The sequence below is a fragment of the Pyrus communis genome, chromosome 3 (assembly GCF_963583255.1).
Source record: "Pyrus communis chromosome 3, drPyrComm1.1, whole genome shotgun sequence".
Lineage (NCBI taxonomy): Eukaryota > Viridiplantae > Streptophyta > Magnoliopsida > Rosales > Rosaceae > Pyrus > Pyrus communis.
Window position 1 is genome coordinate 13,163,200 of NC_084805.1, and position 18,343 is coordinate 13,181,542.

The following is an 18,343-nucleotide window of genomic DNA, read 5'->3' on the forward strand; positions in this document are numbered from 1 at the left end:
TTTTGCTCCCACAATAAGTAGGCAAATTGGAATATGCAAATAAGCCTTGTTGACGTGTTTTTAGGCAGTCAACTACAACTTCTTGCGAGTCAAAGTCGGAGAGTGGTCTAGGTAGTACTCATTCACCCATAATTGGGTTACATTCGCGTTGTATGTATCTTGTGCTTCACCATATATGAAGGATTTATAGTATACATGATCGAGACATAGAGAGCATATTTGTATAATTGCATTTGAGAGAATTTTGTATAATTATATGGAAGAAATGGAGAAGGTTCTTGCTACCTTTGCCGCAACTTCCTTTTCTTGGAGCTCTAGTCCTCCTTTTGTAGTCACTTTGACCTTCTTGAGCAACGGGTTTGATATGTGCACACAATCAGGTGCTGATGTGGCAACTAGTCTTATTTCATTGATGATGTGGACAATGTTGAAATGTCTTCTTTTACGTGGAGACGTCCATGTAAGTCCGGTGAGGCATATAGTGTAAACAAGCTTTGCGGATACAATGAATTCCAAACTATATTTTACACTGTCAAACACTTAAAACTGGAGAAGATAATTTTGTACGTAGAGAATGAAGAAGGAAAATAATGTTTTTGGTTAGTTATTTTCTGCAGATATTTTCCCCCTTATGTAATATAGTGTAAGTTATGCTACTTAGTATTATAGCCTAGTAGTATTCCTCTTCACTTGTAAGTGAGAGGTCTTAAGTTCGATTCTTGCCAAAGACGAATTTGAACCATATTAGTGCTAGCTCATTGTGAGGCTAAGCCCATCTAATTCCTCTTAGTGTAAATACTATCGTTTGTTTAAAAAAAAATGACAATTTAAATTAGGTGACTTTTTGAATTAAATGAGACTATAGTATTTTACAGTTTCCAAGTTCATTGCTATATATGCAATGTAAAAGTTCAATATAAATTCAAAGAGACTTGATCTTTGAAATTTGTTACAAATTAATAGAAAAATGAATATAGTAGTAACAAATTAAAAATAACAACACCAATATTTGTTACGGAAGAGACTGATCGGCTTCCAAACACAAACACGCTGTTGAACCGATATCAGTACTTCTGATAACAGATATGAATTAAAGCTAGCTAGGAAAAGTTGACTCGTCAATTCGAATGAGTTCTCTGGCTACATCGGTCATATATGGCCTTCTTTCAATTTCGTATTGAGTGCATGACAATGCAAGTTGTAGGAAATCATGCAACTGCTGCAGTACTTGCTCATCTCCCCCTACCTCCTCTAATATTTTCGGGCCCACAATTGTTTCAAACTCGTCAGCATGCGATTCCACATACTCAAAAATTGAATTATAACCTTCTTCCCGGTTTACAAAGGAGCAAGCATTTTTTCCGGTGAATAATACAAGTAAAATCACACCAAAGCTGTAGACATCCGATTTTTCTGAGATGCGGCTAGAACAGTGGTAGACAGGATCAATGTATGGTAATATTCCATGCACGGGAACATCTTCAACATCCAATTGATTAGGAGGAATGGTTATGGGGTGAGAGAAAGTGTGAGAGTTTGGGAGTATAGTCGTCGTCCAAGAAAATGCAGTGGGGTGTCAGATCCCTATAAATTATGGGCCTTGGTAGAGCGGTATGGAGATATGTAACTGCACTAGCAATCTGCTTGGCAATACGCAATCTAGTATTCCATGGTAATAGAAGTTGACGGCCTTTATCTCCTGTTAAGCTTCCATCATGGTGGAGAACTCCCTTTGATGCATATTCATGCACCAGAGCTGGTATAGGAAGCTCTAAGCAGCACCCCAATAGTTTTAAAACATTCTCATGGGTGCTCATCTGTACTGAAATGGCAATGTCACGAATAGCCGCAGACCTAATTTCATCCACATTGAGCCAACTGGAAGACCTAATCATGTACTTTGTAATGAAAATTGATCGGCCATCTAGAAATCCCCCTGAACATTTCGACTTCGTCCCATGGATCACTTTTTACAAAGCGAGATGGATGGAAGTTGTCGGTTGCTCTCATGAGCTCACCAGCAGAGTAACAGTGAATAGAGTTAGATTCTCTATCACAAGAGGCAATGAGTTCCTCTAATGATTTTCTCAGGTTCTTATAGTATGATGACTCAATATCTCTTTCCTTCCTTCTCAAGCAAGGCAGCTTTGAGATCCTGGTACAAAAAATAGTTAACGAATTAAAATGCGAATTCAGGTTCGAAATTAAAGCTCTATAGGAGAATGAAAATTATAACTTACAATTGCAGCAGTTTTGAAGGCATTGTTTTATCTCAACTGATGCTTGTATACCACCAAAGGCCTCTTAGGATTGGAATTGGATTGCACCAAGTAAACAGTAATCGATCAATTTCACAAACGAATCCACTGCAGATGGTCTGTGCAAGCAAAGCAGAAGTCGTAGCTACTCCAATGATCAGTGTTGAATTTTATTATGCTTTTTAAGGTCCACGGTGGCATCGAATGATAAGCCCTGTGAAGAATAACATGCAGTGGTATCTGCCGGCCAAAGAAAACCACATGAAACTAGTAATTTTGTTCTTTCGTCACCAGACAGAGAAAAAGACAAAAAATTTGTCAATTACACACAAATAAAAAGAAAGGAGCTGGAAAGTAACACATATCGGCAGAACCCCATGATCTAATGTTCAAGAAGAAGCAGTGGTCATTGGAAGTTTCATCGAACTTTCAAAAATAGAAAACATCTACAAAGTTTTATTACGAATCTTCATTTACAGAAGGAGGACGATCATAGGGCAGTTGATGAAAAAGTTAAGGTTTCATCATAAAATTAATTGGCAATATGAGGTGTAACCCAAATATTTATAAGCACATGCAAATTCCCTCTTTTCTCGATGTGAGATTCACTCTTAGCACGTCTCCTTACATATGTAGCGAATTTTCAAGTCTAAAACGAAGACAACATAATTGGTGACACATCCCAACACGGATATCCACGGGGACACCGAAATCGAGGGACGCAGGCCTACACTTGGAATGTAACGAAGTCATAATATGGAAATGATGTGTAAAAAGTACAAATAAATTACTGTAAGAGTATGAGTAGAGTGCGCATTGAGTGTGATGAACCTTAAATAAATGCATGACTAGAAATTAGAGAATCTAAATATCTAAAGCGAAAGTATGTAATGTAACACATCTAAAATACAATGTAACACATCCAAAGATGTTAATCACAAAATTATTAAGAATAATCCCTACACTGGTGAGTGAATCCTATGTCGTCACGCCTCCACATCAAGAGTTTTAAAGCCTACTAAATCTTGGAGGGGCACAAAAAAAAAAAAAAGAAAGAAAAGAAAAAAAAAAAAAAAAAAGGTGTGAGTGGGAAAAAAATAAAGATTTCAAAAATTATTTATCTATTTCAAACATACTAACCCCTTGTTGTAAAAACCTGTATATTAATCAAAATCGTACCACATCGTAAGTTAGAAAAACCAAGGCAATAATGTAAAAGCCAGTATTTCAAAAATACAAATAAATTGCGTAAATCCTAATATAAAGTCATTATGAAGAAACCAGAGGTTAAAAATCACGAATTGCAAATATCTTGTTGTAAACCGTAATAAATCTGAAATATCATAGGATCAATGAAAAGTTGATATCTTAAGCAGGTAAATCATAAATCATCAATAAACATATATGGTATGCTCATCAAATAATGCAGACACAAGAGCTCATGCAGTGAATTTTGATATGAACATGCTGAGTGTGTAAATCTACACTCTAGTACTTCATACACTTAAAGTTGGTGCTAAGCGCATCACATTCGAGTCCTATATGCATATGCAACTAGTACAGGCTGGCACCTGTAACGGATCAAATGTGAGTATAACAGTGCAATGTGAACCTACACGTGAAGCTAGTCCTGATCTGGGACAGTACTATAGACACCATGCAAGCATATGTGATGAGAAAATAAATCATATGAAAATACGTCATGTCTAATCTCTCAAATCCCAACTGTCACAAATCTTATTATCGCATAAAGCATTGCATTTCTGAAAGTAAAGCACGACGGTAAAACGTTTCACAAGGAAGGTTCTCCAAGCTCATAAATTATACAATATCGTCATCACATAAAACACTTGTGCTTTCTAAAACAAGGTATTATATCAAGCATTTCATAAAACCAAGTTCGAAATCATATAAGTAAAATATGATTTAGAAAGCAAAGCCCACTCAGAGATACACCGTCTGATCATAAACGCCTTGTCATGCACGCTCTTTGTAATACATGGGATATTACTCGATTCTAAAATTGGGGAGGGGGTGACTGTAGCATAGCTTCAGTGAATCTGAAATTGGGGGATTTCAATTTATTTACGGAATTGCCACTTCTTTTTCCAATTTTTTTTGGGCCTGGGGGTTTGGGTTAGGCCCTCCCGGCCATGTTTGTTTGTATTGTTTATTTGGGTTGTTAAATAGTGGGCCATGTGAAAATGACTTTAATACCTATTTTTGCGATCCAAAGGTCGAAAAATATAAGTTCGATGGGCATTATTGTCATTTTAGGTTTGGGAGTGGGTGGGGGTGGCTATCGATGGAATTGGAGGGAGTGTTACGGAGAGAAGAAGAGGAGGGATGAATCCACTGAATTCCGGGATTAGACTGGATTCGGCGATGAAATTACAGAGAGAGAAAGAGCAAGGCAGGGATGGGGGCATTTGACGGATGATTACTCTACTTATGCTGGTTATCACTCGATTTTGCTACGTACACTCATTGTCTTTCCACTGTTGGTAGAGAGAACCAGAGAAACATGAAGGTCAGTGCAGCGGCAGCTACCGCGGCTGCTTCCAAGTCCGTCAAGAGCACGGAGTTGAAATGGGTAAGCAGCAGATGCAAAACCCAGATGGAAAAACCCATAAAACACCATATGATCTCCACTATCCCCTCTTAAACTTCCATGGTAGTACGATTTGGTCTTCACTAGCAACCTGTTTTGCAATATGCAATCTAATGTTCCATGGTAGTACGATTTGATCTTCACTATCCCCTCTTAAACTTCCATCACCATTGAGAACTCCTTTTGCTGCATTTGCATGCACCATAACTGGTGCAGGGAGCTCTAAGCAGCAGCCCAAAAGTTTTAAAATATTCTCGTGGTTGCTCATCTGTATGGAAATGGCAATGTCACGAATAGCCCGAGACCTAGGTATATCCTCATGGATGCCGATGATGTACTTTGCGATGATAATTGATCGGCCATCTAGAAATCCCCTCAACATTTTGTAGTGTGATTCCTCTCGTACAATGCGAGTAGGATGGAAGCTGGTGGTTGCCCTCACGATGTCATCAGCAGAGTAACATTAAATAGGATGAGATGTTCTATCAGAAGAAGCAATGAGATCCTCTAATAATTTGCTTAGATTCTTCTAGTATGATGACTCTGTTCCTTCTTTCTCAAAAATGGCAGCTTTGAGAATCTGGTAAAAATATATATGCGTATGTAGCACACAAATAATTAGTGAAACTATACATCTTTCTTATTGGCCAAAAAAAAAATAATGGTTGAACGCAAAGACAGAGACCTTTTCTTTTCTTTTTCAGCTAGGAAAGAAAAAGACAATCAGTCACTTATAAGGAAAGAAAAAAAAAAGAAGGAACTAGAAAATTAGAACGTATGATCACACCTTTAATTCGAAGGAACTAGAAAGTGAGTTCCGTATACCATATTCTCCCCCTTCACACCCTTGGTTATTTTTAGCCTTTGGGCTAAATAAATCAAAGGGGAATTAAGGAAAATAAATAAATAAAGGTATATAGAAGGAGAAAATGAGTGTGCCGAAATGAGTTTCGCTTGTTAAAAACCTACCATTCAATACCAAACTACCTTTTCACCCCTTTTTAGGATCCAACCATGACAATCACCCAAAAACTACTACATTGCATTACCACTATCCAGACTTTACTAGTTAGACTTCTCGATTTAGAGGAGTTCTTTAGCCACATCTATCTTATCTGGCATTCGTTCACTTTTATCTTGGGTGCAAACCAATTCTAATGCTAGAAAATCGTGCAAGTGTTGCTGTACTTGTGCATCTCCCGTTATCTCCCCAAATATTTTAGGGTCCACAATTGTCTAAATCTACCCGATATCACTAGCAAGTACTTTCACATATGCAATAATCGATTGGTATTCTCCTGCGTCATATTTATGTACGGCTTTTTGTCCCGTCAAGAATGCAAGTAAATGCACACCAAAGCTACAGACATGTGTCCATTCTACAACTAAGAAAATTCTGCGGATAAAAGTTATAGAACTCACACTTCTACTCTTAATCTAACTCTTCTTCATTATTAATTTATCTGATTGGCCTATACATGCTGAATCTTACTAATTGATTTCCATGATATTGCTTATATAAATGAAATTCTGTAGGGTCTCTTATATTGGTTTCTCCTAAAATATTCGATACATTCCATTCTATTTCTTCTAGTTTCAACATCTTGGCCTTCTTGGCTTTGAGTACTGAAATACCTTTACATTCAAATATATCCAGATTCTTATTCAAATCTAGTCTAGTTTTAATATTGCTATTAACTTGTAATTTTCCTATAAGTTGTCCTTAGTTTCTATCATATCGTATCTTATAGATTTGACTGAAATTTGAATATATTTGTAAAAGTCTTTGAATGGAAGCATGAGTTCCGGTTGACAATAGATTACTCTAGCATTTTCTGACATATCAATTTCATCATCTTGATTGTGGCTGCGTCTAGTTGTCTGTATCTTGCATCTAAAATGCTTATTAAAACCTTCACCCTTGATTGCGGTCTGGTTAAACTTTTGACTCCTACTACTATTGTTCCAAGATATAAAATTATATTTTCTATCTATTTTCTCCTAAGATTCTTTGGTTACTAAATTAATTCTACTGACATCCTTTTTGTCTACTACTCTTATTATCTGTTCTTGATAATGAACTAAACCATTGTCCCATTTTATCTAAATTTTTAGGGTTCAAGAGATGTGAAGTGTTATTTCAAAAAACTTCTGCTTCTCCTTCGGTATCTATTTCTTCTTCTGTTCTTACAAGTTCTTTCCATTTGTTATTGTTTTGAAAAGCACCTGTAAAATAATAACACTTAAGATTAAGGCCAAAAGTCTCACACACCCACGATGAATGAAGGAGGAGGGTTGTCCGAAGAATCTTCGATGCCAAAGTTAGAATTCTGAAAAGAACGTAATAGGAGTTTGTGCACAGTAAATGGCTTAGCATTTTAGTGGGATAAGTGGTGTATTTATAGGAGGGTGGCTAACCCTTAGGGTGAGGAGTGACCGGCCATAGATGGTGGTAATTGGAGAATAATTGTAAGATATTATGTGAAATAATATTTTACAATTAACATGGCAATTACTCCTAAATTAAATATGAAGTTTTGGGAGTTACCTTTTGAATAAAATTAATAAGAAATTGATGAGGAGTGATGAGAGGGATTTGAATAAATATCATATTGATCACATATGACTCTTCCTTGATTGAGCCGTTATTGTCTGTTGCATGTGTGTGGGAATCCTGGTATGCCTCAAAGGTAATTTTGTCATTTTAACCCAAAAGTCCATGTGCCACCTTCATACCTTTTTTGCTCCACATGAATCATTTCGTACAACACGAGAAGAATGAATGTTGTTGGTTGCCGTGAAGAGGTCATCAGCAGAGTAACAATGAATAGGATGAGATTCTCCATCACTAGAAGTAAAGAGATCCTCTAATAACTTTTTTTAGGTTCTTGTAGTTTGACGACTCAATATCTCTTTCTGCCTTTCTCAAGCATGGAAGCTTTGAGAACCTAGTACAAAAATAGTTAACGAATTAATATACAATTTTAGGTTTAAAATTAAACTTATGAGCGTGAAAACTATAACTTACAATTGCAACAGTTTTGATGGCATTGTTTTATCTCAACTGATTCTTGTTTAGCACCAAAAGCCTTTTAGGATTAGAATTAGATCACGTCAAGTAAACAGTAATCGATCAATTTCTCCGTGTCCGCTGCAGATGGTATCTGCTACCAGAGCAGAACTTGTAGCTACTCCCCCAAGTTTCATTTTCTCCACAATGATGGCATCGAATGATCACCCTGCTATGAATAACATGCAGTGGTGACAACCACCTAGACAAATTTACATGAAACTATTTTTGTCTTTTCATTATTAGAGACAAAGCAAAAGACAAATAACCTGTCAACTATAAAGAAAGTAGAAAGTCATGAAGAATTAATATATTCTAACCCACCTCCATATTCACAAATCTTCTGCCACATATCAGCAAAACCCCACAACGTACTTTTCATTCAAGAAGCAGATGTGATTGGGAGTTTCATTGAATTCTCAAATGAATTACAAGATCGCAAACACTTACAAAGTTTCAATAACAGCCTTAAATATAAAGAACGAGAGAGAGCTATAACATTGACTTTGCAATTGTATAGGAGGAACTGTTATAGAGAAAGAGAAGTAGCTATGTTTTAGGAACAAAGTCATGGCCCAAGAAAATACGACTAGGTGTTAGATCTCTCTGCATGATGTGCGTATGAAGGGTGGAATTGGAGATATGCAAATGCATTCACAAGTCGCTTTGCAATACACAATTTAGTTCTCCATGGTAATAAGGATTGATCTTAATTTGTCATTGTCGAAAGGAAGATGCAACATCAAGATATTCTAAAGAGTAGTGAGCAACATGGAAATCGAACTTGCCTTGAAATCGTTAGATATACACATTCATGCAAACTAGGTAGCTACAGGTTCACTATCTCTCTGCTAAACAAACAGATAAGGATTGACCTAGGAATGCCAGTGCCAAGAGTACTGATTAATGTATTTGATTTTTAACACGTTGCTCTCTTCTTCTTCTTCTTCTTCTTTTTTTTTTTTTTTTCTCATTAATTAGGTTGCAATCAATGTTTGGATAGAGAAAGAAAAGGCAACATCAAAAACTCCTCACAAATAATGATCAAAACGGGAAAATGCAATTTATAAGTACACAAGAAATCCAAAGAGATCTAATCTGAGCTATCATATTTGTTACAAATTAACAGAAAAATGAAAATAATAGCAACACATTAACAACCAACACCATACAAAGGTTAGTGAGTTCAACATTCAGGACACTGATCATCTTCCAACCACTAGTCATATCTTGTCAATTCGAACGAGTTCTCTAGCCACGTCTGTCATATATGGCCTTCTTTCACTTTCTTCTTGAGTGCATGACAATGCCAGTTGTAGGAAATCTTGCAACTGCCGCTGCACTTTCTCATCTCTCCCTACATCCTCTTTGATTTTAGGGTCCACAATTGTCTGAATCTGCCCGATTTCACTAACATGTCGTTTCACATATGCAATAATCGATTGGTATTCTATTGTGTCATATTTAACTAGGGCTTTTTGTCCCGTTAAGAATACAAGTAAATGCACACCAAAGCTATAAACATCACTTTTTTCTGTAATGTAACCAGACTTCATGTAAGAAGGATCAAGGTACCCAAATGTCCCTTTCGGAAGATCTTCAACATGAGACTGCATAGGAGGAATGGAAATGGAGAGTGAGAAGTTGGTGAGTTTGGGAACATAATCATGGCCCAAGAAAATACAGCTGGAATTTAAATCCCGATGAATGATTGGCCTGGGAAAGGCAGTATGGAGATATGCAAGTGCATTTGCAACTTTCTTTGCAATTAGCATTCTAGTTTTCCATGGTAATGATCCAGAAAACCCTAAACCGCCATAGGGGTCAAGAACTCTTTTTGCTGCGTATTCAAGCACCAGAGCTGGTATAGAGAACTCTAAGCAGCAGCCCAAGAGTTTCAAAGCGTTCTTATGTGTACTCATCTGCATCGATACGATAATATCACGAATGGCCATGGACGTAACTTCATCATCACCATGCGACCTCCCTTCGAAGTACTTCTTAATGAGAACTGAGCGGTCATCTAGGAAACCTCTGAACACTTGGTAGAATGCATATTGCAATGCATGCCAAACCACAACATCTGATAATCCATAAATTCAACGAAATTTAAAATGAAGTTCAGCAGCTGGGACAAAAATAAAAACACAAAATACTAACTCAAGCGCCTGCACATATAAACACCACAAAAAAATCACAAAAAAAAAAAAAAAAAAAAAAAACGAAAACAACAGCAGAGACACTTAGGGAAAAATCCAGCAAGCATAGTTCTTTTAATTCCAACACAGAAACAACAATATTTTCTGAAAAAATACCCATACGAATTCAACTTAAATCCCAAAATCCAACCCCCAAAACAAACCATAATTTCAAATACTACAAACATGCAAAGGCAAATCAAAGCTTCAAGTCATTTTAGATTCTACCGAATAATAGGAACAATTTAATTCCCTAATTCGGAGGGAATAATCCGAAAATCTGGAAAAATAAAGAGGTCTAAAACCCTCGGCCGAGATCGACCTTGAAGAACACACAATTCAGATTGGGTCCCCACAACAGATTGGATCATGTTCTTGGCATGATTTTTATTATAATTTTTCTGTAACTAACACCAACAATTGAAGAGTTGATTGTAATAAGAGGGTAATAGGCCAAACAATGAAATACAAATTCAACTGGAAAAAGAAAACAAAAAGAGGAAAACCTTACACCCGATGCTATAACAGTATTGTCAGGATGCTGGAAATTAACTGCAATCCAGGGAACAATTTAACTTATAAGCAATTTAAAAAAAATAGAAAGATTCAGAGCAAATCTGTTGTGGTGTGAAAACCACCTTATCTTCTTCCACGACCCATTCATCTTCTTTGTAGTGAGTATCAGATTAAAACCCTAGAAACCTTAGCCGCCGTTGGGGGTGGTCGGAGTTGACTGAGATAGACGAAACCTTGCGCGGTTTCGTTGTATGACCGACGACTTGAAGTTTGGTGAGAAAGAAGTGGAGGAGCTGGGCGAGAGAGGTCGAGAAATTTGACCCAGAGGTTTCTGGGCCTCTGGTGATTTTTTGTCAGAGAGGAAGAGTGTTGTCGAAGAGAGAGAACGACAGCACAGCGTGTCGACAGGTTTTCATTTGGACGATCCACACGTGCCCTTCATGGGCAGTTCCGTCATTTCACTGTATATTTGAAAAAAACATAGCGTGGGGGAAAAGCAACGTAGGGGAAAAAGCGTCATTACAATACTGTTAAATACTGTCTTATGAACAGTATTTTTTTCAGTGCAGTGAACCTACGCGCTACTGCAGGATTTGCAATACTGTTAAAGATGTAAAAGGTTTTGAAAAATATATATCCTAAAGCATTTTTTTTTTAACAAACATTATTATCTACACTAAGTGGCAAGAGAGATATTGGTATGCATATTATATAACAAAAAGACTTATTATATTACACCCCATAAATTGTTGAATAAGCCTCACATATTACACCCCATCTTTACACCCTACAAATTGTTGAATAAGTCTCACATATTACACCCCATCTTTACACCCTACAAATTGTTGAATAAGTCTATATCAATATATAATATTAGCATATACTTAGCGGGAACCAATTATTCTTGATGCTCTTGACAATGACAAAAATATATATATCGATGTCGTATATATACTTACATCTTCACTGTGCATGCCAACTTTTAGGGCTTCAATTTGGGATTGTGAAGTTTCAAGATGAAAATTTTGGTACCCTTTAGTGAGAGTTTGTATACTGGATTTATTTTCTTTAGACCTTTATTTGCAATTTGAATTACATGACTCAAAATCTGTTGTATTTCTTCAATTTTTAGCTTCGAGTTTAGAGAAAAATTGGGGATGTGATTAATAATCTTTTGTGTCCATTTATGTAATTTAATTATTTGATAATGTTCTAACAAAATACAACCCCAATAGAACAAAATGGACCAAAGAAAAAAAAAAAAAAGTGAAATATTTACCATTCACTATTCATAGTTTTGGTCAAAGAACTCAAATTTCAGAGATAAAAAACAGAGAAGCTTGTATGCATCATTTATAAAGGTTACCTCCTTTTGGTTGAAAAAATGAAGTGTGATGTTAATTCTTCTTCTGCTTCCACCTCCTTATGGAACTTGACCCGCCAGTAACATTTGTACTTCAACCTACAATCAGTAACCAGTCAGTACCTTTGGCAACCTCGTTGGGGCATGGCAACACTATGAATGGGAAGATTATTGCAACCCTAACAAACAAAGAAAAAGAAGGAGGCATTCAGTTGAGGATGTCAATGAGGGAAAGAAGAAGAAGAAGAAAAGAGCTAGTTGAGGAACGGAAGAATATTGGTGCTGTGTTCAGTTTGGAGGCATGTTCTTAAGAGTTTACAAACTGCCTATATGATTCTCTCACTTCAGTGTTTACAAACTGCTCTGGTTTATTCTAATTTGGTTGTAAATTAATGATTTTACTCAAGGTAATTGGGCATGTTGCAGACCCTACTGAATTATGTAAATCTTTATCACCCATAACTGTCACGGTGAAGCAACTGTTACTTCAACTATTAACCGTTCTATGAGAGTGTATGCTACTGCCATCATTGCAGCAGTTTATAATCTAATCAAATTAGTAAGAAAAACATATGTTCTCATGCATGTAGAAACTCAGTGGAGAGAATACTACATTTGCAACACAATGAAAAGAGGCAAACACATGACAAATATACTCAAAAAAGAGCCCACCAATTTAATGAAGAATTCTCCAAAACTCAAAACTTTAAACGTACTTCTACAAAATCATGAAAAATTTAATAAAACCCAAATAATACGTAACAAAATTGAAGCATATCTTGACATGCAAAAGGTCAAAAGGTACCTGAAGTGATGAGCAATGGATTAACATACTTTTTTTTCTTCACCTCTTTGTGAGTTGCTCTTTGCATAAACTATAACCATTAAAAAAAAAAAAAAACCATTACATTAAATTTATCTGAATATTTAATCACAGGTGCACCAGAAAATTATAAAACTCAAAATTAAAAAAACCCCAAGATGAATTTAAGCAAAACCCATATCAGATTCTAAGTGGGTTTATGAAAAATAGTATTAATCCGATATCAACATAGTAAATAAATAAATAAAATAAAATAAAATAAATTGAAATTTACCTACCTTTAAGTTTCAAGGTTTTTATTTAGAATCCAAGGAAACCCCAGATCAGATTCTAATAAGTGGGTTTATCAAAAATAATAATCTAATAAGAAATTAACACTGAAAGTAAATAAGAAACCGAAAAAAAATTTGAATTTTCTTACCTTTAGTTTCTGGGTTTACACTGTGGAATCCAATTAAGAATTGAAGGATGAGATTGGTGATGGTTTTTGGTGTTTCTGGGTTCGTGGGTGGGGTTGGGGTTTTGAATCGTGATGTTAAGAGAGAGCGAGAGAAAGAATGATCAATGATGTTCACCAGAGAAGAAAAAGACGATAAAAATGGACGGACTGAGCCCCAGATAAATAGACGGTCCAGATTCAATTAGATTTACATTGGAGTAATATTGAAATTACACAATTAAGGCAAGGGCATTTTCGCACTGTTATTATGAACAGTAAACTAGTGTGTTTTCAGCTTTAGTATAGGTTCAATTTTCTTTTACCAACTGCTTTTATTTGAGAGAGTCGGTCCTTTTAAGAATAATATGCAGTGGGACTGGCCAAAACAAATTTACATGAAACTACTATTTTCTTGTTTCATTATCGGACAAAAAGAAAAGGACTTATGGTCACTTACAAAGAAAGAAAAAGGAAGGAGATGGGAAATTAGTGTTGGATTTGTTGTGAGTTATTGCTTTGGAAGAGTCAAAGAAGTTGGCTATGAGAGATGAAAGAAATGTTTTTATAAACAATTAAGGGAAGAAATGGTTTTTCAAGACGCGTAAATGCTTTCTTTCATATATTTTTCTCCCACAATAAGTAGGCAAATTGAGATATGAAAATAAGAATCCGGATCCTCTTTGTGAGGAATCCGTTAATCCTGTTGATTCATCGTAAATCGTGCAGTCATAAATTATTTTAAATATTTTTATTTAAAATTAAACACAAACGGTATTTGACAAAAACTGACCGCACTATGTACGATTAACGAACATTGTGGAGCCGAAAATAATCAAGAAAAATATGGAGGCGACACGTAGATTCTTGGATGAAAAAGACAAAATTATCCTAAGCACATCGGAACTCCCACACTCAAGAAGTAGACAACAACGGCTCAATCAAGGTCAAAAGTTATCAAAATAGGTATTTATTCAAAACCTATTTGTTCAATCCTCATCAAATCCCCCCCATAAGGTATTTCGTATTTATTCTTTCAAAATATGATTAATTAGCTAATTAATTGATTAATTAGCCTAATTGATTACAATTACACCCAAAAACCATCATAAGTGGTCGGACCCCTTTTCTCCAAATAGGGGTCGGCCACACCCCTATAAATAGCCACCATTTCTCCCAAAAACCTAAGTTCAACTCTTTTGCAAAATTCTCCAATTTTCTCTAAACCCTTTCTTCCTCAAATTTTAACTTTGGCATCGGATGTTCTTTAGCCAAAACCCCCTACCCTCGCTCATTGTGGGCGCATGAGGCTTTTGGCCTTGACCTAAGGTGTTAATTGTTTTGCTGGTGCATTTTTGTCCACGAAGAAAAAAGGCGAAAATTTACAAGGAGCACAATGACATAGCTCTTGACCAAGGTAGGTAATTGAACTTATTCAGTAGGAACAAGCACAGTTGTTGATTTGGGTTGTTCTCACCCCCTTGAGTTAAGTTGGGGGATGAGGATGACGAGCTATCAGCACTAGAGGCATTTTCTTCTGCCATCTCTATCGATGATGAACAAACAAAGAAGTAAAAAAAAAAAAAAAAAAAGGACATAGTCAAGACCCTATGGTTCCTGCTCTAATACCATGTTGAGTTTTGGTTTCAAATCTTTGTTGTATTTCTTATTGTAAAGATTTCAAGAATGAAGGCCACTCTTATAGAGAGCCGAAAAGAAAGCTACAAGAATTGTAGGCTAACAACTACTATACATTCCCCTAAAGCTGCCCTAACAAGTGGACAAACCAAAACCTTAATTACAAGGAAAGAAGTTCCTATAAGCAAGAAAGAAAGGTTGACAAAGAGAGGTAAGGTGAATTGACAAGGTATGGGAAGGCATGAGAGTAGGGTTAAGACCATCACCTTAGCACATGACTTAGCTAAAGTGACGATGACAACCCATCCTTGAGATCTATTCAAATCGGTATCAATAAAATGAAACTACTAGTTTAGTTTTTTTATTATTAGAGACAAAGCAAAAGACAAATAATCTGTCAACTACAAAGAAAGTAGAAAGTCATGCAAAATTAACATATTCTAACCCACCTCCCTATTCACAAATCTTCTGCTACATATCCGCAAAACCTTACAACTTACTTTTCATTGAAGAAGCAGATGTCATTGGGTGTTTCATCAAATTCTCAAATGAATTACAAGATCGCGAACACTTACAAAGTTTCAATAACAACCCTAAATATAAAGAATGAGAGAGCGCTATAACATTGACTTTGCAATTGCATAGGAGGAACTGTTATAGAGAAAGAGAAGTTGCTATGTTTTAGGAACAAAGTCATGGTCCAAGAAAATACAGCTTGGTGGTACCAGATTACCCTTCACGTGCGTACCAGTTGTTGTGTATGTGAGTTCACTATCTGCAACTGGTAAGCACGTGAACTCACATACACAACAACTGATCTATGTTCTCCTGAAACCTAGAACGTACAATTGCAAGATTTTTTTTATTTTTTATTTTTTAGTTTTGTGTAGCACCAAGGGCGCTTAGGATTGGATTAGATTGCACTAGGTAAACAGTACTTGAACGTGCAAGCAGAGCAGCAATTCTACTCCATTATTTTCGTTTTCTTCTGCTGATGGCTTTCATTTGAGAATATAATTATAGTTCTGAAATCATCATATATGCTAAAACCCGGTCCAGGTGGTCACTGTGGATGACCAGTGGGCGGACGATATTGCCCCTTTTTTTTTCCTCCGTTTCTCTTGCTATTTCCTCCTTTGAGCAGTCGATGCTTGTTTCTCCCCTTCCGTCCGTGTGTCAATCATCTACCCAGTCTCTGTCTCGGCTATGTTCTCGGTTTTTCTCTACATTTCCGCTGCTTTCTCACATATCTCTCTTCTATTGTTCTCGAACTTGCCGTTTCTGGCTCTCAATTTTTTGTGCCTCACGGATTCTGGCTGGCTGCGCAGCGGTTAAAGCATAGAAATCGTTCATTAGGCCTGTATTTCGACTGCATCATCTCAATTTTTGTCTCTGTCTCAGTTTTCGTCGGCTCACTGATTCACTGATTCCGGCTGCGTCTGCACAACACCTGAAGTCAATTTTTGGAAGCTTGGGTTCAATTTTGTTAGCCTTGGTTCTGCTCCTCGGTTTGCGGCTCAGAAGATCAAAATGTCCAGGTTCGAAACGGAAATGAAGCTAAATATGGAGAGGGTTTTGAGACTTTTAGACTCATTGGACCTCTCAAGGTTTGTGTGGGAAGGAATTTATGGAGTTATACGTATAGTAGTCAAATTGTTTTTTATGTTCTATTAAATTTAATTTAATGATTATACTTTATGCTCCTATGAGTTATTACTGTTATTTTTACTCTGAGTAGGATTTGTTGAATGACAAACTGCAAGGAGGTTTTCTAAAACGGGTATGATATGGTGTGAAACCGAATGAAGCTTACGGTCTTCTTTTGTTCTCTTTTGTTAATTTCGTGGTAAGTTTCTATAACACTCATTAGTTATGTCTTCGAGATTCTGATGGCTAGAAATGCTAAGGTAGTGAACTGTGGAATATTGTAATAGTTTATGGTCAATGTGTTCCCATATCTATTTGATAATTATATCCTTAGATCGTGTGGGAAGACTAGCAAGTAGCAATGATACTTTTTTTTAAGTTAGTTTCTCTTCTTACTGTAGACAAAACCATTGGGATAACCACCTTGCTTGTACATCCTTTCAAAGCCATCCATATGTCCATATTGGTAAGCATCATTTTCCTATTTTTCTTTTATTATATGTTTCATCAAATTGTAGTATTTTGACCAACAATTTGTTATTATAAAGGAATTAGCTTCATTTTTCACAACTTGATATTTTCAATTTGGTAGCCGTACTTTATGAAGTCATTTAAACACAGTCGACCATGTACACACATTTTTAAATTTCTTTATCAAGCCCCTTGGGACTTTGGCAAAATTTGGTGTTCCTTTTTTTTGGCTGATAGCATTAGGCTTAAGCATTATTACCTTTGGATTATATTTTATCCTGCTAGGCTTCAATATTATTTCTATTTGAGAAGTATGAGTATTTATTAGGCGTATCACCATAAGATCGTAACCTAGCTAACGAACACACATGATGATAATACCAAAAAAAATAAAATAAAATCAAAGTTCAAACAACTCGCCAAATCATGTCTTGTCTACCACAAAGATAAAAAATAAGGCATGTCTAATCCATTTCTCAACGTTCTTTGTTACCGTTTTTACAATATTTCTATTGTCTTTTATTTTCCATTCTTGGCCAATAAATTTTTCTAGCAACTTACTGTATGCAACTTCCCTTTTTTTTCATTCTCTACACCATGGATTCGTGTCATTTGATAACGAAATTGTACAATTACACCTTTTGCTATAGTTTTTCAAATGTGTTACGACAATTTTACATCACTATTGATATTCTACGTCTCCACCTTGCAAAAATTACAAGGTACGCTGCCATTCCTTATGATCTACTTATCTATCATCTAGATAATCTTAACAAACATTATGTAATCCGTGTTTAGCAAAAAAATATGAACTTATATAAAAACACAAAACAATTATATATAAAAATGAACATAGACAAACTAGTTCATGCACAGTTTATGTTACTATTTCTTTCAATATTTCCACATTCGTTCATTTGATTGAAATATTGTTCTATAACAGGTTTAAACTTTGTTTTTCTAATACCTTATCACAAAATAATTCCACCTTGGACAAGTTACAAGGTATGCTGCAACTTGTGCTTTGATAAATTGCATTCAAATTGATATTGCTTAAGAATGCATTAAACATGTTGAATTCCATGTCCGCAGCAAGAAATTAGTCAATACGATGAAAGGAGGAAGGGAGCAAGAAATTAAGAGGCTCACATACATGATATACGAAGGCGCACAAGTATCCACAACTACGTATCGTTACAATCTCCTAAAAACCCACCTCCCAGTTCACAAATATTCTGCCACATATCTTTATAGAACGTGACACAGTGTACATATTTCGTTGAAGACCGGTGAGAGTAGTCGTATACATGTA

The 18,343-nt window shown here is 36.0% G+C and overlaps 2 protein-coding genes and 2 pseudogenes across 8 annotated transcripts in view; all 4 read right to left on the reverse strand.

Annotated features, from left to right (window-relative positions):
- LOC137727885 (non-functional pseudokinase ZED1-like) overlaps positions 1-18,343 on the reverse strand; it is a 59,299-nt gene that overhangs the window by 22,792 nt on the left and 18,164 nt on the right. The window lies entirely within an intron of this gene.
- LOC137728203 (non-functional pseudokinase ZED1-like) lies at positions 1,097-2,263 on the reverse strand (annotated as a pseudogene).
- LOC137727566 (non-functional pseudokinase ZED1-like) lies at positions 4,904-7,920 on the reverse strand (annotated as a pseudogene).
- On the reverse strand, positions 8,957-14,819 carry LOC137728204 (serine/threonine-protein kinase ZRK1-like). Its single transcript, XM_068467062.1, has 2 exons — positions 14,753-14,819; positions 8,957-10,022 (listed from the first exon to the last, which is right to left on the reverse strand). The coding sequence occupies exons 1-2, from the start codon at positions 14,817-14,819 to the stop codon at positions 9,163-9,165; spliced, it is 927 nt and encodes a 308-aa protein (XP_068323163.1). The 3' UTR covers positions 8,957-9,162.